Consider the following 23,428-nt stretch of genomic DNA (forward strand, 5'->3'; position numbering starts at 1 on the left):
GTGTACGGGTGGCATTCTACCCACTGGCCAGCAATCTAACAGATCTAACAGACATTCTTCCTCCTGACAACCACACTAATGTATTGTGAATTGTGCATATAATAATTATAGCAGAGGTTCCCTGAAGACCGGACAATAAATTCAAGGAGACTATGACTAAGGTATGGACATTGGAGTGCAAACTAACTCTGTAGGACAGTTCATCCCCCTATTGTTGTATAAGAAGCAAAGTAACCACAGATTATTTACAAAAAAAAGTAAATACCCAAATCTAATGTTAAAATTAAACTAAAGAAAAGTTTACTTCCTAAACATACCTGAGCTAAAAAATCAAAAGGGGGTTTGCCTGCACAGGGCAGTATGTATGCTATGTATGAACGCTGGCATCTTTATATTTGTAATTTTGTCAGTGCAGGAAGGACAGCCAGGAATCTGTAAGGGCAATTAGTGGGAAGCAGCGTTCTATGCAGCATTTAGGCCCATCAAAATGGAATGTAAAGGCAATCTTTGGAGACTCCTATTATATGTCAATGTCAGTTTGATTTTTTGATGACTGTTATCAAATCTCTTTTTGCAACCAAAAGTTTATAAGATGCATTATTAACAATAATAAACAAGATTTATATAGCGCAAACATATTATGCAGCGCTGTACATTAAATAGAGGTTGCAAATGACAGACAGATACAGACAGTCTCAATCAACAATACATTGAATAACAGAATTCTGTAATAATATATGATATCTAAATTAATGAAGAAGCATTTTTAATATTGCAGTTCGCCAGTCTGGCTTTAATATACTTAATAAAGCTCTCCAGGGTTATGGAGGATACACTTTCATCAGTGAAGCTAGGTGATCCAGCAAACCTGGGATGGATCTGGTCCAGGATTAAAAACATTTGCTAACAAATAGCAAATGACTTTGAAGAAATCCATTCCAGGTTTGCTGGGTCATCCAGATTCACTGATGATCTGATGATGAGTGTATCTTTTCCAGCCTTGGAGAGCTTTAATAAATCAGACCCAGTGGAGTGTGGGCAGCCTAGGACAGAAAATACATTATTTTCAGGACTACCAGGTGAAATTAAAAGCTACAAAACAGAACTGATTTAGCCACCATTTCTATAGACTGCTAAGCTGAAATATTTTACATTTGTTTGTTTGAGTTTACATATGCTTTGACATGTTAACATTTTGTGTAATACCTGCAAAAGTGTGGCACGTGTAGGAGAGACGGTAGGTCTAGGAAACTCTATATCACCCATTATATTGAATACTATGTTTGTTGAAGGAAATACTGCAAATTTAGCAGGGATTTGATGCACCACTTACATTATATTTGCTTTGCTGACACAAAAACATATTAAGGAGTCACCCAGTCTATACAATTTTGATAATTATGGCTTCTGTTTTATTAGTTATAATTCCTATTTTACATGTGCACTGCTTATACCAGCATCCACAGGATAAAAATGTGTAAGTTTCTTGAAATTATATCAGGGTCAGAATGCTAGACACATGTTCTGGAATGAGAGGTTATTGGCCTGTTCAAATAGGAGTAGATTTGAGGGGTAGACTGTGCTTTTGGGGGACTTCAATATGATCTTGAAGATTTAAAGTGTTATCCCTTGATGGCACAATAACTAAGGTAGTAAGGTAGTAATAGAGAAATCTTTGGTTCTTAGGTCCATATTAAATTAAAAAGTTTAATAGTGTTCACTCTTGGGAAAAGATCAATTATATGAACCAATGAGTCTAATTTACTAAAGCTCTCCAAGGCTGATTTACTAAAGGCTCCAAGGATAAACTTTCATCAGTGAACGTGGGTGATCCAGAAAACCTAGAATGGATTTCCTAAAAGTAATTTGATATTTGTTAGCAAATATTTTTAAATCTTGAACCATATCCATTCCAGGTTTGCTGGATCACCCAGCTTTCCTGATGAAAGTGTGTCCTCTCCAGCCTTGGGGAGCTTTCAAAAAGCAGGGCCAGTTTGTTTGCACTTTTGTACCAATTTTCCTCAAAAAGCTACTGACACATACCAGATGACTGTTACCTGAAATTAATGGTTATACCCATCCTTGGGAAAAAAAATCTATAATGTGTACAGCAGTCCCCCAATATCAATAATCAATTCGCCCTGATTGATTGATGATTTCATCTACCCTTTTTTTTCAGCTTATGTTTCTTATACCCCTTCATCATTGGCTTTCATTCCCAACTAAGCATTAACCCCTTCTTCTCTTCTAGGGAGGGTACATACATGAGTGAAAGTGTCCATACACAAGTGAGGTGTCCACACGTTTTATTGCAGATGCATTTTTGCAAGCTAACGTGGATATTGTTGCATTGTAGTCCTTGTCTGCAGTGTTTGCATGAGTGCGATAGTTCGTTTATAGTTTGTGATTGGTGGAATCACTTGGTTAGGACCAGGTTTTGTAGGAGCACAGCAGTAAATGTATGGATTCCTGCATGTGACAGGGGAAGATTCCATAACCTGAAGTTGTGGGACAGAGAATAGGTGCTCAGTGACAGTGGGTGGCAGTGGCGAAGCTCACAATCTTTTAGGAGCACAATACTGAATTATGTAACCTCCAGTGAAGACTTGTATTTACAAGTAATCCCATGTCAGGGAACTGTTAGTTAAACAAATATATATTAAAAAATCATTTATAAGGCTGCTATTTCTGTGACTGAAGGCTGAAAACTCTGTTATTGTCATGTCAATGTTATCCAAACTGTCTCAATTCCCTTTGTCGCAGACCAAAGCAAATGAAAGGTTAAACAAAACAACATCTTACTTGCTTTTAAATATGACATCTATATGCTTTTAGAAGAGTGAATAATAATAGTGAATATAGCTATTGCAGAAGCTTTTTTGGAATTAGCAATTCCTTAACTTTCCCAGCAAAAGTGAGTGTTAGAATATCAGTGCGTCCCAGGTTTTTTTGTATGGAAGACAACAGGGTGCCCATTTTGCCTTTTCAGATACAACACAGGAATAGGCTGGGTTCTTAGTAGAAAAATCATGATTGGTTCTCCGCCAGAGAATGTTTGGTGAATGTTAGATTCACTGTTTTATAAACAGACCCCTACAATTGCATTAAACATATTTTAATTTTTACAGTTTTAATGGAAGGCTTTAGAACCATTATTCACACCTGTTAAATAAAGTATCTATCTCAGAGTTATCTTTACTGATTATGTTTTTATTCGCACAAATATGTGCAAAAGAATGCACAAGCAGTACTAACATGCACATCCTATTTTGTGTAAATTCCCCCACCTACTAGATTGTAAGCTCTTCGGGGCAGGGTCCTCTCCTCCTGTATCACTGTCTGTATTAGTCTGTCATTTGCAACCCCTATTTAATGTACAGCGCTCCGTAATATGTTGGCGCTATATAAATTCTGTTTAATAATAACAATATTATTAATATTAATAATAATAATACCAAAGATCAGTCTCTCTGGTTGAATCAGCAAATCAGGAAAACAGTTATGTGCCCAAATAGGAGAATAGAAGTGTAGTAAATACATAGGCAACACAAAACATTTCTAACATTTCTGATTATATATATATATATTGGCCAACCAAAGTATGATATGATTGCACAATCTACTGTTTGGGTTGTGATTGTTATCCGATTTTCACCCATAGTTTGTGATCTCTCTATTTAAAATATAATAACTTGGTTGCATATAGTATAATGTGATTGCACACTGTTTGGGCTGCACAGCATTAGACAAGCTTGCAGCAAGCAGAAAAAAACAAAATAGTGTTTTGCCAAGTTTACAATATACTGCTTTGGTCTAACCAAAAATGTTCCAACCTATACATTTATTACTAACTATGCTGTCTGATGTCCTCTATCCAGTCCAATATTCAGTGCATCACTGATCCTATGTATACCTGGGCAAAATGTCTTTACAAATACATCTTGCCATTAAATTCTACAATGATATTGTAATTGTACAGCCAACATTACTGCTCCTAGAAGGCTCTAGCACACTGGATGGAACGGATTACTTTTTTGATGATGAACCTTGCACTATAACATCATCATATATTTTGCCTGGTGTAGTGCAGTGGAAGCAGAACTAGAAGGGGTCTTCCAAGGAGGCTGATGGGCTAGTTGTGCATTGGGCAAGAAGAAATATCCTACAGCAGAGACCATCTATAAGGATTATCCCCCCATATCTAAAAGGGGTCACAAATTATTTAATTTAAAGTGCATCTGTCACTAACTAACGAATGCAAAGACATCAGGCAATTTGCTGAGTAATATGTTATTAATATTACACAGTATTTATATAGAGCTGACATATTATTCAGGGCTTTACAAAATCCATAGCTTTCCCTCAAAGGGGCTCACAATCTAATGCCCCTACCATATGTTTCAGTCAAGTCTTCCAGTACCTAGATTATAGTTATGTAGCATTATTGTAACAACAATTATATGTAATACAGCATATTCTCACTGTGTGCAGACAGTTTTTGAAATTCTTTGCTAGAAGGCATCATAACAGGTGATTTTCCACAGCTAGTCACTCTGTAACATCAGCATACATGATTTCTACTTAGCTCAGCTTGCTGTACACATGCAAAAAGGTAACTAACTTATGAAAAGCAAAAACTAGACATTGAGCGATTGAAAAAATTATACTCCCGGTCAAGTTGCCTCTTTTTTTTCTTAAAAAAGATGCTTTGCTTAATGTAATTAATGTGCTATGGTGTTGCAGGATTTCTGTGGCCACTTGCACAGATTTTGCATGTAATTATTTCTTAGTTACCTATCTGCTTCTATTGCTTAAAGTTTTTGTGAAAACTGGGTAAGGGCTACAAACATTAATAATTACCTGCTGTGCAAAAACCTTTAAAAAAACAACCAAGTTTACTATGTGCATAGTAATACAAAATGTAAAATAATTGGTTGCTATGGGTTACTGCAAGTCAGACATCACAGTATCAGTGAAATCATTTATAAAAGTAAAAATTTTAATGTGATTAAAAGATAACGTGTTGGGAGAGTGGCAGTATCAATGAAATGGAATAACAGGAGGTAGTGGTGAAAATTTGCAAAAGAAGATTTGGAGACGGATTTATTGCAGGTTTAGTTTTGCAGTTGAGCTATTCCTGCAATAACTTAAAGGTCACAATTATTCTATTTACCAGGTGGTGACTCTGTGTCACCATCTTACCCAAACAGGCACCCTAAGAACTTCCAAACGAGGTCTCCAAGGGGGCTTCCTGGTGCACAGCAAACATCCGGCACGGTTATATGGCTGCGGCTCATGATTAACATGCTGACACCAGTCCTCGTTGCTTTGCATTGTTAGAGCTTTCCCAAGCCAGTCACCAAATTTGTAACTTGCTCAGTGTGCAAGGAACCGCTTCATTCCAACAAAGGACAAGATATATAGTTAATGGCACGCTCACAGCACCACTCGAAGCTGCTACTTGTTTCCAAATAAAATATATTGTTTGATTTAGCTTGCTTTCACAAAAGAGGGCATATGTGCACCTTGAGCCTGGCATATGGATGCCTTGTATCACAGCAGCATGTTTGTGTGCATTAGGAACAAGTGTGCATCTGTTGAAACTTGACAATAAAGTCATGGAAACTTGACAATAAAGTCATGGAATAGGGCCATTGTCAGTAAGATTAGTGGGTCTGGCATCTCACAGAAAGGAAAAGGAGATGCTGGCCACAGGTATTATATTATGGGTAGGTATGTCACAGGGAACATCTGCTCTCTGAAGCATATTCACTAAACATATGTCACTACAAATCACAGTAATCTTTAATAGAGTCTGGTCACACATCCTGGCTTTGGAAAAGCCACTGCTCTTAGGGAAGAAATCCCAACAGGTGTCTGCTTGTGCACGCAATGCACCTTTTCAGCACCCATCTCTTTGCTTTCCACTGTAGTGGCATCAAGAGTTTGTTGGTCATTGTTTCTGTAGGGAATTTTGGGGATGTGTAAATAAAGAGTGTGTCCATTTTGCAGAGTCCAGTGTTTTAAAGTCTTTTTGTCTCCTTCAGCACAAGTGTTATTTTGCTGTGCGTCTTTGCTCTGCTCCAAAAGGTGGCATATGGTGCCCCCTCCAACCTTATCCAGAAAAGGCTCCATGGCGCAGACAGGCAGCTTTTTCTGAGAATCTAGTCTGTTTTGTGTGTTATTATTATTTTACAGTTTAAGTGTGCGGGGGATAGAATAGGTAAGTGTTATCTAAAGCAAACTGGCCTTCTCCAAATTAAACAGCACCATGTGTCAGCAGCAGCAGCATGTTAGCAAGAGTCTGATTGCTAAACCTGTCCATGGCTGGCAGATGAAATACGGGACACCATTCATCTGGATACCATATGCTTTCAATAAAATAAGACAAATAGGAAAGGGAGATAGGAATTGCTGTAAACCTGTTATAAAGTAGCATAAAATAATCCAATGTAAACTGTTCAGGGCCCCTCCTTGAATGGGTCACTTAATGCCAATTCTATACTAAAGCTGAACAGACAGGTGTGTGTATAATCCCAACAGTTTTTGCCTTATATATTTTATCAGGTTTGTGGTAATTTTGTGCTTGCTAACTATGCTAACTATGAGTAAACATCGACGTCCAGTCATTGTGGCCTTGTCTATACGAGCAGGTGATACCTGCTCCAAGCTTCGTGATTAATGCTGTCCAAGGCACTCCACTTTACAATCTCTTGTAATTATTTATTAAACGAAATCTATGTATTATTATTTTAGCAAACAGTGGTACCAGGTGGGGCTTTCTTCTCTTCTTCAGCTTTTGTTTGAAGGACGATTGAAGTGGGTAGTCCAGGCTTTGGAAACTCGCTCACCACATTTTTCGTCCATCCAATTGTGGAAGCCTAAGAAAAAACTGCCAAGGCTGGCTATTCATTTTTTTCTCTTGATATAAATGCAAAAAGGGCACAGAAACTGAAAAAGGGAGAAAAGTTCCCCCGGGAAGATGCAGGGGAATAAAGGCCTTTATACCCAACTGTCCCTTTTTCCCCTACTTGAAACTCCATCCACTAAACAGATGCCTCGTTTGGGAAGATGGTGCGCGTCTGTAGGCGCATAGTGTGCACAAGGCCACCTCAGTGACACCCGGATTACCTGTTCTATTCTAACAAATAACAAAGCACACTGATCAGTGAAAAGTAGCTGTGAAAGGAGCTGTTTCAGCACCACAGTATTATACATTTCATTTCCAAGTCATTTACAAATTACAAGTTTATTTATGCTATCCAAACTGTTGGATTTTTGGATAAAGCCAAGCCGTGTGCCAAACTTTTTCTGGAAAACCTTCTGTATGTAATTGCAAAAAAATATATATATATATATTGGACATTTGCTGTACAATGATCTGATGTGTATTGACAAGATGTATTTATTAATAAAGAAGCTTAAAAATAACCCAGTTGTGAGAAAATATTCAATTGACCGAGCTGAAAGTCATGTGTGAGTTCCAAAGTGCATTGTGCACGGAGTAAAATGACCACTCTCTGTATTCTGCGGTTGCAAAAGTTCAGTTAGGTTAAATGTTTGTCTCATGTTGCTTATTTACTGACTTTTGACAAAATAAAATACAATTTTGTAAAATGTGGGATATTAGGAATAATTAAAATGAATTAATTTGGTGCACTAAAAGAGTAAAAGAATTTGGCACAAGCAAAACGATGCATGAAACAATCTGGGTTCTATAAACTGAAGCATGGACTAAGGTAGGTGCACTGGATCTGACAGTTCTTTTTTACACACAGACAGACACATGCACACATACAATAATTAGTAAGTAAATACAGATCTTACAGGTCCCATTCTGTCAATGCACAATGCACCCTCAAATAGTGCACAAACATAAGAAATGTGCACGGCAGGCAACACTGCTCCAAACATCCACATTCACATTTCTATGGGTAAAATGCATATCCACGTTATAATGTTTTATTTATACCCTGTGGCCCATTCAATGGCACCTTGGAGCAGATTTTTATATACTTTGTATGGCACTGGTAAAAAAATGTCAGCAATGAACCTAATAAAGTTTGCCTTGAAGATATAGGGGTTTGGGTTTATCCAAATCTTGCTCCGTTCAGTTACTTGAGATGTTTGGTAACCCTTGTCAACAATCATATAAAAGCCTTACCTAAACCCACCTAAAGGTATATCCAGTATTTTCACCCCATTTTAATCTTTAATTAAACCTATCCTAACCCCCACACATTTCATCTTTTGCCAAAAGTTGGATGACTGGAAATAAGGACTGATAATTAAACCGAGACTGGTATGCTTGTATTTGGGTGGACATATCACTTTTTGACAGGATTTGGTAAAAGTGTAAAAAGCTTGCTGATGGTAAGAGAGAGAGCAGAGTGACCGAGATATAAGTGCTTCATTCTTCTGTTTCTCCTTTTACTGACTGGCTACAGTGAAGGGAGGAAAAAATAAATCAGCTTTTCTTCCAGCCAGATAGGGATGTACTTTGTGACAGAGCTGTGAAAATCTCTGGACTGGATGGACCAAAATATGACCCTTTATCACATAAAACAGCTCCTTTATATGTATCTCATCTGTTTATTTAGCATTTTGGTCAGAGTTTAGCTTTAGCTAGTAATTTTTTTTAAATGCTTATTGCTTGTTTGGTATAGCACTCAAGTGAATGTTGAGTTATTTACATAAAACCTGCAGCCAGTGAAGTCAGAATGAACCCGCCTTTAATAAATGGTGATATTCAGTGTGGGTTGGCTGTGTTTTATCCAGAAATTGTGACCTAAGGAATTAAGTAATAAAAAACCATAGGTTTTAATGGTATGAAAGTCTTAATGAGAATTGAACAAGGATACTAATTCAGGTCAGTGATATATTTCTGTCCATTTCACACAGGATAAAACACTCAGAAGTGATATAAAAAGATAAAAGTGTAACAAAAAGGTATTTGGAATGTAAAATGGTTGCATTTATACCAGAAGTGAAATGGTCACATGACAAGGACATTGATAATCATTTAAAAATCAGAATATGATATTCACATTGCTCAAACACCATTTATCATAAATATTTTTCCATGTAATATTGTTAGCTTTTTGTTTATATTATTTTCAGCCCAGTGATGCTGATCTCCTTCAGTCTATTAAAAAAGTTACAATGCACAGTGACAAGTGTGCACCATACCTGTACATGTAGTGGGGCATAGCTACATGCAGCCTCATTCAGGGGAACATGTAAGTGGGTGAAAGAGAGTGGTCACCTATAAATTATTATTATTATTATTATTAGAAAACAGTATTTATATAGCTCCAACATATTACACAGCGCTGTACAATAAATAGGGGTTGCAAATGACAGACAGACGCAGACAGTGACAGAGAGGGAGGAGAGGACCCTGCCCTGAAGAGCTGATAATCTAAGAGGTGGAGGAAGCAAGTGAGTAACTAAGGCTAGTATTTTTAATAGGTCTGCATACGGATGTATCTGAACAATGAATGGCAGGATCATAAGTTATTTTTTATTACATTATGCACATTAAAAAATAGAAAACTTTTGCTACTTCATTAATGTTAAAGTTTATGTGCATCTTTTTGAGTTTAGATCTATTTTAAACACTATACTTTGAAATGCTATAAAAGTAGTAGGTGTGGCTTGGACCATAGGAGCATTGTGATTTATATTTATATGAATTCTGTGTGGAAAGGGCTAAGGCAGATAAAGTTTTTTTAGGGAAAAAAAGTTTGTGATTTTTACAGCTCTGGTAGATACCAGAATATATATTGGAATATCTTTAATACTGATTTGGCTCAATGGAAGACAATCAGACATTGATATTATTCTGCAATGAAGCAATGAGCTTCCACTGTCTTTTATTTTGTAGCATATACTCCACCATGAAACACATATGTGCTATAGTTGTGTCAGGTCAGAAAATGATTGGATGCACCTTTTGCATGTCCTGTGCCTTCAGCTTTGTGCTTACAACTTCATATGTGCTATCAAAGTTTGTTTTGTCAATTTTTAAAAAGTCAAAGTCCTAAAATCATTGTCTAAAAACAGTTCTTAACATCCTGAATGTGCCACTCAGATGGTCTAGCCCACAAATATACCTTTTGTTAGGGTCATGTGCACAAAATATGAACTTCTTGAATTCCTATATAAATTTCTCTAAATACCTGCTTGTGCAGATCCTGTTAAGGTTCTTAGACACACTAACTTGTTGCTGCAAGCTAACAGTAGTATTTCCTATGGCCACAGTTTTCATGATCACAAATCAAGATTCTTAACAATGTGTTCCTGACCCTTCTGTTGAGGTCATACACAAAGCCTCCTCCCCTGACTGCAAATCAAGATTCTCACAATGCCCTTTTTTATATTCCTACTAAAGTCTAATGTCTGAGGTTGGTACAGTTCTACTCCTGACTTCTGTGATTGCCTGACCTTCATATTCCTGTTTTCTTCTGAGTTATCCTTGGCATGACTACTGGTATCTCAATCCTCATTACTCCTGCAAATGTCTGGATTTTCAACTTTTTCCTAGTGTGTTTTCTGACTTTACCCATTTTATTCACTTACACGAAGACTAAACTATTAATTGCCAATCTTATATTACATCAGCAACCCAACCTTCTTTGATATTCTATTCTTCATAGTCATTTATCTGCCTATTTGTTTTTGCCAATCTAAAACAACCTGAGTGAATCTTCATACCAGGGACAAGGACCAGATACTTTTTGGACTTGTAGCTTTTCTCCTAGCCACTGGACACATTACTATACTCTAATTGTTTTAATGCTTTAAGAATTTCTAAAAACCCCAAATAGAACCAGCAAGATTTACATATAGGCTCTATATGTTATGTTCAGTACAGCCTGCATTTAAAAATTGATATGCTACGTCTTAGGAAATATTTAGATGTTTGTTGTGCCTAAATTACATACCTAAAAATGTACTGTTTATATTAAATTCTTCTAAAAAAAAAACAAGATGGCTGCTGGAAAAGGTGTGGCTAGTCAGAAATGTGGAAAAGATCAGGGAGACGTTCTGCGTGACTTTTTTGTGCCAAACTCCCAGGGTTCAGTTCTTGTTTAATTTATTTAAGGGGGCTAGTAAGGTGTGGGTAGACACATGTAATTAGGAATTGCTATGGACAAAGGAGTGCTGTGCAACAAACATTATTATAATTCTTTATTCTAATATTCTCTTTTTAACCATATTTTTTTGTGGGGGGCAAAATGAGTTGATGATGAACATCAAATATATAATCTGGCTTTCCTGCATCCTCAGGTTTGTTTTCATGCAAAGTCTATCCTTTCTCTTAGTCAGGCTGACGTTTATTCATGAGGACCCAAGCAAGACACAGAGCCTGTCTCCAGGTAACCTGTAGGAGCCAGGACCAGGGACTCCTGATATTCTTCAAACAGGTACAACTTTATATCATGAATATAATTGTACTATTTATGCACTATTAAATATGGCACTACTCACAACATCTAAAGTGCATAACAAGAAAGTTAAATAAGTGACATTTTCATCCTTCTTTTTGAGTGAGTCTCTCCAATTCAGTATCAGGATAGGATGTTACATCTTCCCCATGCTTGCTAGCACTTTTTGTGTATCCTGTAATTATTATGGTCCAGGTAATACATTTCGAGACATTAAGTACAGAGCTTCTTAAAGATCTCTCTTTAGTCCAAATACAGCAACACAAGAAGGATAAGCAATTACAATAGTAATGTGGACCCTCCTCATGTTGTGTACGGCAGGCCATCCTAAAATGCAATTTGCAGACTGTTTGCATGCAGAACCATTCAATAAAGCAAATTTGCCTTCAACTGCAAATCACTTTAAACCAAACATATGCAAACAGAGCTACTAAAAATACAAAACCTAAAATAGGGTTTATATATAAGTGGAAGAAAACCCTAATTTTAATGCTTTTTTGTAGTTGTCCATTGACAAACCCCAAGCAAAATATTCAAAAAACAAAATAAACTAATAAACTTAGATAGCACACAAGTTTGCAGCAGCTCATTGCAATAATATTTCCAATTAGAACTGACAGATCAGCTGAAGCAGATCACAAACTGGATGCCATGTGTTGCGGCACATTGTCATTTAACTTTATGGCTAAACAGGAATTCTTCCAAATTTAGGAAAGGAAGATAAAAGTGATATATAACTTTATTTATCTTTGCAGTAGCTCTTTATTCAATGACTTTCACAGTGAGCAGGGTTAAAGGGCTAATGCACAAGCTACATACAAGTACACATTAAGTTAAAGCTTTTTTTATATTGATGGAGGCAGGGGTCAGCACTTTTGTTGGGATTCCAGCTGTGTCAGGCAGTGGGGAGGCTCCCAGGTCTCTTTTCATTCTGATTGGCCATTTACCAGGTTGTAATAAGCCAGGCACACTCCAAGCAAGACTGATAAGATAAAGTGTGTCGGGAGGGGGCACACTCTTTGAATTGATTAGCATTGTGTATGATTGCTATATATAAGGCTGTGAGGCAGTCGTGTGCCTGTTGCACATCTTCCACACACACACACCTTACCTCTCTTCAGAAGCAACAGAGAACCAGGACAGGGAAGGCTCCACTTTTCTTCCACTCTGCTCTCACCGCTTTTTGCAAATCAACTGCCTGGCACTATAGGTAGGTGCGGTACAGTTATTGGCATTAATAACAAAAGTGACTTCTATTACAAATATAATTTTCTATGTGCTGAATTACATTTGGTGCACTACAATACTGATGAAACTTGCAAATAACTTAGACGTATTTATTTTGTAAAGGATTTTGCATAGGGCAAATATGATACAGAAGTGTGGTGACTCATTTTTGGTCAGATTTTTAGAGTACTGCAAGATGAATCCATACTGGTTGCTATAGGTTACAGCACTTTGGACTTCATCATTACCTTGTGGTTTAGCTATTTTTTTGTCCAGTTCTTTGTAAAAAGTTAATAATCCTAATGTTTTGATTAAAATATATATATTTCTTAATTTACAGGATGTCTCCTAAAACCGAGAGCATTCAGCAGAGAAATGACAGAGACCTTTACTATGATGTCTCTGAGGACGAGGACCCTTCCTGTTCCTTTCCATGTTCTCCTGCCCATTCAGCTAGCAGTGAATACTGCCCAATGGGAGAAGAAGGTTTTACCTTCTCCAATCCTAGAGAATCCCCCCACAAAAAGCAAAAAGGGAAAAGAACCAGATTCCAGGCCAAGAATGAGCTGACCATTATCAAACAGAAGAAGAATCGCAGAATCAAAGCCAATGACAGAGAAAGGAACCGCATGCACAACCTAAACTCAGCCTTGGATGAGCTGAGGAATGTCCTGCCAACCTTCCCTGATGATGCCAAGCTGACCAAGATTGAAACTCTGAGATTTGCTTATAATTATATCTGGGCTTTATCCGAGACTCTGCGCATGGCTGATCATAGTATCTTCAACCTAGCACACCAGGACATGAGAGAAACTTTTGACAGTTTACCTAAATCCTGCTTTATGGTGGACCTTACAAGCCCTAACAGCAACTGCAGTTCCTCCAGTGACTGGGAGTCTCTTTATTCTCCATTGTCTCAGAATGACAATCATAGTCCCACACACTCCATGGATGATTTTATCTCCCAGCCTCTGCCTTTTGCAAGACACTCTGCTTCCTTTTCAGAGTTTTTATAATGAGTGTCCCCATGCCTCCTTTTTCCTCATCTATTCTTCTAGTCTAGAGCAGAGATCAATGAACTGTGTGCTTTATACCTATGTGTAATAGTTGATGTGACACATTCATATGCCCTTTCACTGTAAATCCCTATTTTTCTATATGCTGTCTTGAATCTTATCTCTCTTGACATACAGTTAAACCAATAAGATGGTTTCTTGCACTTTTTTCTGTAATTTCACATATCTGACAATTTAGCTCTTATAATTAAAACACTTATTTTCCTAATCATTGTAAAAATGTATGTAATGAAAAAGGCTGATTCTCAAGCTTCCCTCCCTGTTTTAAATTATATATTGGTTTCTAATCTGTGTATTTATTGATTACCTTGATTCATTAAAATATATATATTGTATAGAAATATTTTCACATGAAGTTCAATTATTGTACAGTATTGTATGATTGCAATAAACTATTCTTAAGATTTTTTTTACAATAAATGTTTCCTTGTTGTATGTACATGTATATTGTATGCATGTGGAGTGTGTGTTTACATGGGCATACATGCTTCTCCAATGGATAGGTATATCCTTTATCAGGACAACAAAATGTATGATTTTTTTAAACCTGATAAGAACTAAGGACACGTGGATTTTACAAACTAGTAATAAACACATACAAATCAAAATGAATTATTTTTAAAATTATGATTTTTTTAAAAAGGTAAGTATAAAGAAGAATGGCAAATAAACATGCTTTTAATGCATCTTTATAGGAATAAAAAAAGAGTGTGTTTAAAAAAAAAAACTCTGCTTAGCCAATGATATAAAGACAATGTGGTGCTGGCATTTTAAAGCGAGTTAATAATTTGTTTATTGGTATTAAACAAATACACATTTTTAAGGTGCCAGCTGAACAGATACAAAAAGAAATAGCATATTCCAGCAATTAACATCCAGATGGAGAAAGGTAGTGAACAATCAAAGACTTTTACTTCTCAGATATGATCTGGTACAATAAGATTAATGGTTTCTTGGTAGCTGGCTGCTAGTTTCCTGTTCTCCCGTGCCATGGGTATCTATTAAGCATTGCACCTGGCAAGCCCTACAACTCTGACTCACCTCATTTATAACAGGAACCTATAGTACAAAAAGCCATGCATGAGGGATACTACAGGAGCCAAGCACATTACCTATTACTGATATATATCTATAGATAAAAAAACATAAAACAGAGAGAGATGTTCTACACAATGTCAGTTTTCTTTTGCAATATAATACAGAAATTGGGAAGTAAGTTACAATGTTATGTTTTGTTGCTTGGAAACGCGGACCTAATCCAAACTCATACTAAAAGCTTTACCCGCATGCTTATTTTTCCTTTTTGTTTATTTTATATTCTTACATATTCTTCTATTTTATGTTTCTGTTCTATATATTTGCTTTGTTGGTGTTTGGAATACTATCCTACTTTTATTTCTTCTGTCTGTAATAAAGCTTTAATTTCTTTACTGGTAGTTACTTGTGTGTCATGATTGCACTCCTCCAGTGGTGTCACACATAATGTCAGGGCCACAGAAGGTTTGCTATTGACAGGAGCTGTCCATATTGTAAAGAGGATCAAAACAGAAACTGACAATAGGTCATGATGCTCCAGCCATATTTTATATATCATTATAATATTTTTGTTAACCACACCATTTATTACCAAAGTCATAGCTAAACAGAACCACACATAAACTTGATCCCTTTGTATTAAATGTGTGAAAGTAGGGCAGGTCAAACTTGGAAACTGCATATGCCCCACAACATACCACAGTAAGTAATAAACGCTGCTGTTTTTACTGAAACTCAGCCCAAAGTTTGGGCTTCAATGCTGGTGTCATTGCAGATAAACCTTTCACAGAATCAATTTGTAGTAGTTAGATTTATATCTTCTCCCTTTCACTGTAGCTTCCAATAGAGAAGCATTCTCTCACTGCCCCCATTGCAATGTGTCTTGATGACAAAGAGATGCTTATGGGCCACATGGTCATTGTCATGCTAATAATTGTCAGCTGAATTCAGTTAAGGGAAGAAAAAGGGTGCTTTTGAGGCAATTTGTAAAACAAAAGAAATTTGGCTCTTCGACACGCTGTGGTCAACATATCCACACAAACAGTGAAGTTGCAAGTACTATTTACTGTCCCTTATTAACTTGTGTTTTTTTTTCAGCCATCAAATATGTTACAGATTATTGATGCTTGTGTGACTCTGAAACTAGCACCTATCAGAGTTTTCATATTTGATATATATTTAAATTCACATGTGGTATAATGATCTATCTATCTATCTATCTATCTATCTATCTATCTATCTATCTATCTATCATTATTAAACTAGCATGGCTCACTTTTACTTTCCAACTATGTGTAAGATTTTCTAAATGGGAAAAAAAAGTTTTGACACACACTTGTTTATTATTGTATTTTATACCTGAAAGTTTAGCAGAAGTTGTTAATGTCAATATGCCAAGTGATCCAAGGCTCTTTTATTGGAGTAGGGAGAGGACAACACTGATGTGTTAAGAATGCACTTTTATCAGACAGTATGCTTCTTATAATTAAAGTATTAGTATTGCCAAACATTTTCTGTTTTGAGTTGTTTGAATGAATGATGTCTGTGTCCTTGGTAAATGTACCCTCTTTGTTTGTCCTGGTGGCCATTGTCAGAATGTGATGGGTATACGGTACAGGTAGATGTCAGTAATAGGTAATTTGTTTTCCAGACCCCAGTAGGGAAACCAGTTCCAGTGACAACTGTCTGAAGGTAGATTTTTCACTCACTCAGTTGCATATGAAAGGAAATCTACAATGTTACATAAACAGCCAAAAAAAGATAAAAGGGTTTCACTATGCCCTGAGCAATCCAAACCAAAAATTTTATGTTTTGGCTATACATACACTTCATGTACTTTGTATCATTATTTTTGTATCTAATGCATTAACTGGCTTACCAAGAAGGCTGACATCTACTGTTTGGAAGAAAAACTACCTGAAAGAATGACTACAACTAATAACAGACTATTCCAGCAGCTTTGTTGAACAGGGAAGTGCACACCATACTCTAAACCTTTGATCTCCTTTAAATTTACCAATAATTGTGTAGTACAAAGTGATTGGAAAGCTGAAGTAGGCCCTCGTATACAGAATTTTGGTAAATCCAGTGTAATTACAATGTGTATGGTTAGCTTTTAACCAGTTCAGTATCATTTTACTAATAGAAAAAAAATCCATAAAAGGAACTGAGCAGAAGGAAGCATAAAAGCAGGCATGAGCGACCAGGGCTATCTGTCTTAGTGTTATATATACCACCTTTGAGGTATTTACCTTAATGTTTGTATACCTGTTGTGGATATATTGTTCTACAAGGTGGCAGAAGATTTACAATGTGAGCTGTTCAGCTGTGCTTTATCTGTATTTTCTCTTAAAGTGGAACTAAAGTTCCACTTTTAAAAATACATGATTGGTCCTAGGTATCTGGCAACAAAAACATCTGTGCATGTGCATCAGATTTGGCTGTCAGGGTACCCAGCAATCTTGGCTTTGGCAGGATTTAATGAAATTCCACACACTATGGAATGGGGAAAGGTGAGTAACGTAGGTTTAGTCCCATTTTAATGTTTGTGAAACTGTGATAGGTGTTGCCTATTGTACAGTGCCACAAAGGATGCTGGTACTATATACATTATTTTTTTAAATAATATTAAAGTTCAATCACTATGCAGCACTACTAATTTAACACAATATTTTTATTTAATACACGTGCCACAATGGACATATCCAGTATATGTGTCTAATGATCATTAAGGGGTCTATGTAAAAGAAGTGAATTGGACATTCGCTGAAGCATTCTCTGATGGATTACAGATTCACTGCTTTAGAAAAAATGTTTTAGATAATAAGTGCAATTTACAATGTGATCCCAAATCAGACAGACTTTTGTATTAACACTTCAATACAGAAAGATAATAATAACCTACTGACTCTCTAAATAAACCTATAGTGTAGTCATTTTAATATCTCTTCAAATCTGAACAAAAAAGGTTTCCTAAATTTTTTTTTTAAAGTTTTTTTCTGTTAACTGTTTATTTTACTCTTGGTACTGTGTTTTGTTTTTTTTTTTTTTTGATTGTTATACTTTTTTTCTTGGCTTGACTGTCTGCTATTGGTCTCAATATAAAGAATGTTTAAAAAAAAAAAAGACACTCAAAACGGTACTGAGCAAAACATACACTATACATTATATACTTTTTTTTGTTGTACATCTACGGTAAAAAATACAGTTATTTTATTTTCCACTATCAGCATAAAATGCATTTGGGAAATATAAAAAACTGGCAATTTTAATCCTAAAAAAACTCTATGCATTTACAATTAGATATAAAGATCTAAGGGAGTTAAAGTGTTTAATGCATGATCTTGGCCTGAAATAGGAAGCCCCCCTTCCTTTATTTGAGATAAAATGCCTTTAATTGGCTTGCAGTTGAATAGAAAAGTTCAACTGGAGGGTATAAAAAGTAACAGATTGGCCCAGTATTTTTATAAGGCTCTCAATGAAAGCCCCCAATAGGTGAATTTTACGCTTTTACTATTTAATGCTGAAAACCACAGTGGTTAATGTCAGGACCAAGACGGATGTAGACAATGCTAGTAAATGCACCACTGACCATGGTCCTGAACAGTGCAGGATGAGCACAAGGCTTGGCTTCCCTTCATTACAGGCTCATTTAAGCTATTGAGCTCAATACAACCTCCCCCTAAATACTGACAAGACCCCTGTCAGGGTCTCAGCAAACTCCTGCTGCCAGACAAATCACCATTACCACGCTACATATTTTGCCTGCAGGAGCAGTTTTCCCCTCTCTAGAATTTTTAAATAGCTTGGAAATCCCTACTGGGCTATCCTGCCTTGAAAACAAATCTATTGCTTTCTCATTCAAATGGCTCTATTTGGAAGCCTTCTTTTTGACTAATGGGATATCTTTGTAAATTAGATGAAGAGCGCATTCCTTTTTTCAAATTAAAGTCTTTTTATCAGTCTGTATCAAATGTGCCTCAATGAAATGTTTTCATCGAAGAGCAGTACAACTTTTAGAATGTCACATTTAACAAAATAACTTTTAGTTACTGCAAAGTATTGCAAATTGGGTTTTGTAAAAGAACAAAAAAACAAAAAACAAAACAAAAAAAAAGACACAACTGCTAATATTTGTCATCTGTACTAACACTTCTGTAAGTAAATGACTGCTAGGTATGTTCTAAACAGAATGAAGTATACAATTTAGGAAATACCAGCTGATACTTTAAACAGTTTAGTAGACTAGAATTATATTTTATTTTTTATATTTTTTTATTAAATTTTTATTGTGCCTATGGAACATAAATGGGTGAACTATTATAATATCATTATAATAAAGTTCAATCAGTGGAAAAAAATCATAGTGGATTCTTTACTGTGATGGACAGTGTGTCAGAATTAAGGCATTAATACATACTGCTAATTATAGTGGTATGACTACTTGAATCTTCTATCCCCTCTAGGCATTAGTAACATCAGTAATATGCGGGGTAAACATTTATCATACAAATTGGAAACTTTACAGTACTTCAGCTGAATACTAAACTAAGCGGTAAAAGCCAAAAAAACAGGTAGCAGAATAAGTGAACTCTGAACCTCAGTAGAAAACTCCATACCTACATGCTCTGAATAGTAGGTGCCACCTTCCAACTATATAGTATATTAGATGTGTGAGCAAACATTTTGGTTCAGTGGAAACAATGAGTTTTAAAATTTCACAGACGTATGGAAAGTGTTTGGATGGTAGTTTAACTATGTCTGAGCTTTGGACTCCCAGAAACCTGCCACCAATTCATCGGTAGCTCACCTTTTGTTTGTAGTAACCATTGAATGCTGAGAACACCCCACAAAACTTGCCATTTTGGGGATGCTCTGACCTGAATCTTTATGTTTGATCATTTTTCCTGCTTCCCACACATCACCTTCAAGAACTGTCTGTTAACTTGTTGTCTAATTCATACTATCCATCGATAGGTGCCTTTTGTAATAATCCAAAATCCATGCTATTCACTTCACCTATCTGTGTTTTTATTGGTTTTGTTGACTGGTATATATTTGCACACTTAACAATACACAAATTTTTCTAATTACAAACTGTTATTCTGTAATGTTTTAAATACCCATATAAGATACCAGTAGTGGTGCAGCAAACATAGTGTGAATAACTAAAATAGGCAGTAGGAAATGTGTGGAGTGGACTTTAATAACTATATTTTTTATAGAGTGTTTTTGCTTTTTTCAGCCTGCACTGTTTTTAAGAGTGGACTACATACACAAGTTTTACTTTTTTATTTTCATCCCTTATGTATCTAAATTTTGCAGTTTAGTTCTGTTTGACGTTACACCTTCATATACAACTCTTATACTGAAATGAGACATTCATGATATCGACCTAACTAGGTAATTCTTATATTTAGCCTGGACAAATTTTGAAAGCTATCAAAAGTATGTCAGTTATATTACAATAACATTGTTTGGAACACATGTACAGAAAAATAAAGGTTGAATTGAAATATTTTCCAACATGCCAGATGATTTTTTTTGTCCTGTGACATAAAACAATAAATTTGAAAGAGTATGTACTTTACTTTTCACATGACTGTATGTAGTACTGCACTGAGATGCAATTACTGAAAAAATTGCACTAAATGCAAAGCACATATTGAATGAGTACAGAAGTGATGGAGTGGCATCTTACTTGCCATCCATAAGGGTGCATAGGTAAATCAGCCATAGTCCCTTGTTTCCTATGCTGCCACTTCTACCCAGGCACAAGGATTGGTGGGGAGGCAATAGATTATCTGAATCTGTAATCAGTGTTTTGGGAATAGAACAATTTTTTTATGAAGGATTTATTACATTTTTATTGTAAAAAAAATTAACTTCATCTTTGCCTGATCTATATGCAAAATAAATGTAGGTAGCAAATGAAAGTTAAATGTGTAATAAATGTAAAATCTATTAGGTCATCACTCAAACTTATTTTAAAAATATATGTGACATTTGGGCATTGAAAAAAAGAGCTTAAAAATACTGTTTTCTAAAAATAAGAGGGTTTTGGATGTTACACTGAGAAATGACATACCAATTTCACTTTATTCAAAAATTTTCGGAAATATATGTTTTGTAGTTCATGCACATATTGAGAGTATAATTTGTAGGCGGATTTATCCCAGCCAATAAGCTGATACTGTCGGTCTGAGCTAAATTAAAGATAGCTTAGCTTGATTTGGTCCTCAATAGATCAAGTGTTCTTCCACAGAATAACATAAATAGCATGTGATGAGGCACATGGGAGAAGTTATTGATAGCAAAGGTGATTGCATCCAAGTTTGCTGCCTACAAACTCAAGCTCCACTTTTAGTCTATAAGTTGGCTTGCTAGGTAAAAATAAAGCACACAATGGGTTTGGTTTATCAAAGCTCTCCAAAACTGGAGAAGATAGACTATCATGGGAGAACCTAGGTGATCCAGCAAATCTGCAATGTTCAGGATTAAAAACATTTACCAACCAAAAGCAAATGATTTTTAAAAAATCCATTCCACATTTGCTTGATCACCCAGGTTCCCCTGTTGACGATCACTATGAAAATGATGATGGATTTCACTGCGTACCAGGTGTGTCTATTTTTGAAATCATGCATGTTGAAGACAGTGATGACTTAAAATATTATTTTTACACCAATTATACAATTAAATAGAATTTGTAACTATCTTATGTTTAACTAGTATATCATACTAACTTTGCATCTGGCTTCTGGCAGCTTTTGCAGAGCATATGGTCATAATAAACATTTCTGTTAAGCATGTGGCCCTTTATGGGGTTTCACTGCATTTTCCTTAAATGTCCAGCTTTTAAGTAGTGTTACCGAACTATATATATTCATATATACACACACTCAAACAAAAAGTCAAGTCACAATCCTCAGATCCAGTATGCAGATCGGCACACAGTCATATACGAGGAATGTATTTTTTTAAATTTTTTTTAAATGTGTTTACGCAGTTAAACTGTGTAGAGACTGCTGGTGACCAACATGTGTCCTATAATTCCTTCATCATCATCATGTCTATGGATTTTTACACTCCGCAGTCAGCATAATTGGGTGGCTACAAATGTAGACTTTCTGAATGCCGCATGAACTGTAGCAATAGGCATATAAAGCATTTGCAAAGGATATAAGGTATTTATTGAGACATATGTTTAAAATAATAGCAGAAAGAATGTTTCTTTCAGAACTAAAACAAATATGATATATATATCATATTATATATATATATATGGCTCATATTGTTTTTGCTCTGTTATTACTGATTTCTCCTTACTGTGAAGGGTTTGTGTTTTAATTTTTCATTTTTGTAGTCTGCTTGTTTATTATTATGTTCTACCACTTATCTTTCTATTTTGCTTATGTATCACTGATATTGAGAATTACTTTTGCTTTGTTCTTATATTCTCTAAAAATATGATAACAATGATAACAATAAATATGGAATGTATCATTAAGTCATAAAAAAAATACACTTCTATTGTTTGGATGAAGAAAAATGGTAAGCTAAAGTTACAGAGGTTACTACATAGCCTGACTACACTGCTAGGGTTATCACCTGTCCTTTCTGCAATATAGGACTTGCCTGGTTGTATTTTTTTATTTTTAATATTTAGTTCCACTTTAAAGTGTATGTAAAATGTTCTGATTTCCCCCTTATTTTCAATCTCTGTAGCAGTGGTTCACAGAAAAACTATAATGAAGACAGAAATAACACTATAAACTGGAAAAAGCATCTAACATTTTCCTACTCTATATAAAACATCTAAAATGTCTTTAAATAAATTTTAAACAATAGGACCCTATAGTTTAGAAACCTGGGAATACGTTATGTTTTTATACATGACCATAAAGTAAAGTTTTATATAATTTTTTTAATAGGATTGATAAACTATATTGTTCCTGAACATCCAAACAAATCTTATATTTGTACAGGTTTAGAAGCATGCCTGTGTTGGTGGATACACTGTAATTATAATGCCTTGCCATCTGCTTAGCAAAAAGAACCTATACTTTGCCCAGTCTTTAAAAGACCAGACCCTATCAACATGAAAGTGTGACTAAAGGCAGATTGAAGAAGATTGATGAAACAGGTGTTTTACATGGTGCTGCATACATGTCAAACAGCTTCTTGTGACAAATTAGATTATTGGTTACAATTCATGAGTCTCAGTCTTACAGTAGGCCAACTCTTGCTAATATTTAAACCAGTCATCAAATCAGTGAAGATTTACAAAGGATTTGATTTATGATGTGTCAGGCTCTGGCAAAGAATTGTAGGGGGTGATTAGTTGTAAGGAAATCACTAATTTTTATTTGTATTCTTATTAACCAAATACCTTGCTCTTGTACTTGACAAATAGTAGTATCTATTAAATCTACACTAAGATCTAATCCAAGATGAACAGTAAACAGACAATAGCACTAAATATTTTCCACTGTATTTGTTCCTTCCATTGTAATTGTTTAACCAAATACTAATTTCACAAGACTGACCAGGGCCAGTCTTAGGTCTAGCATACTATAAATGTATGGTTATGAAGATCCATGAACTACACACTGGTCAACATCTCACCAAACCACTAGG

At 35.6% G+C, this 23,428-nt stretch overlaps 1 protein-coding gene and 1 long non-coding RNA gene across 2 annotated transcripts in view; one reads left to right on the forward strand and one right to left on the reverse strand.

Annotated features, from left to right (window-relative positions):
- LOC140339951 (uncharacterized) overlaps nucleotides 1-23,428 on the reverse strand; it is an 82,236-nt gene that overhangs the window by 33,939 nt on the left and 24,869 nt on the right. The gene's annotated exons all lie outside the window — the stretch shown is intronic.
- NEUROG3 (neurogenin 3) lies at nucleotides 13,019-13,693 on the forward strand. Its single transcript, XM_072423741.1, has one exon. The coding sequence runs from the start codon at nucleotides 13,019-13,021 to the stop codon at nucleotides 13,691-13,693; it is 675 nt and encodes a 224-aa protein (XP_072279842.1).

Source organism: Pyxicephalus adspersus, chromosome 10 (genome assembly GCF_032062135.1).
Source record: "Pyxicephalus adspersus chromosome 10, UCB_Pads_2.0, whole genome shotgun sequence".
Taxonomy (NCBI): domain Eukaryota; kingdom Metazoa; phylum Chordata; class Amphibia; order Anura; family Pyxicephalidae; genus Pyxicephalus; species Pyxicephalus adspersus.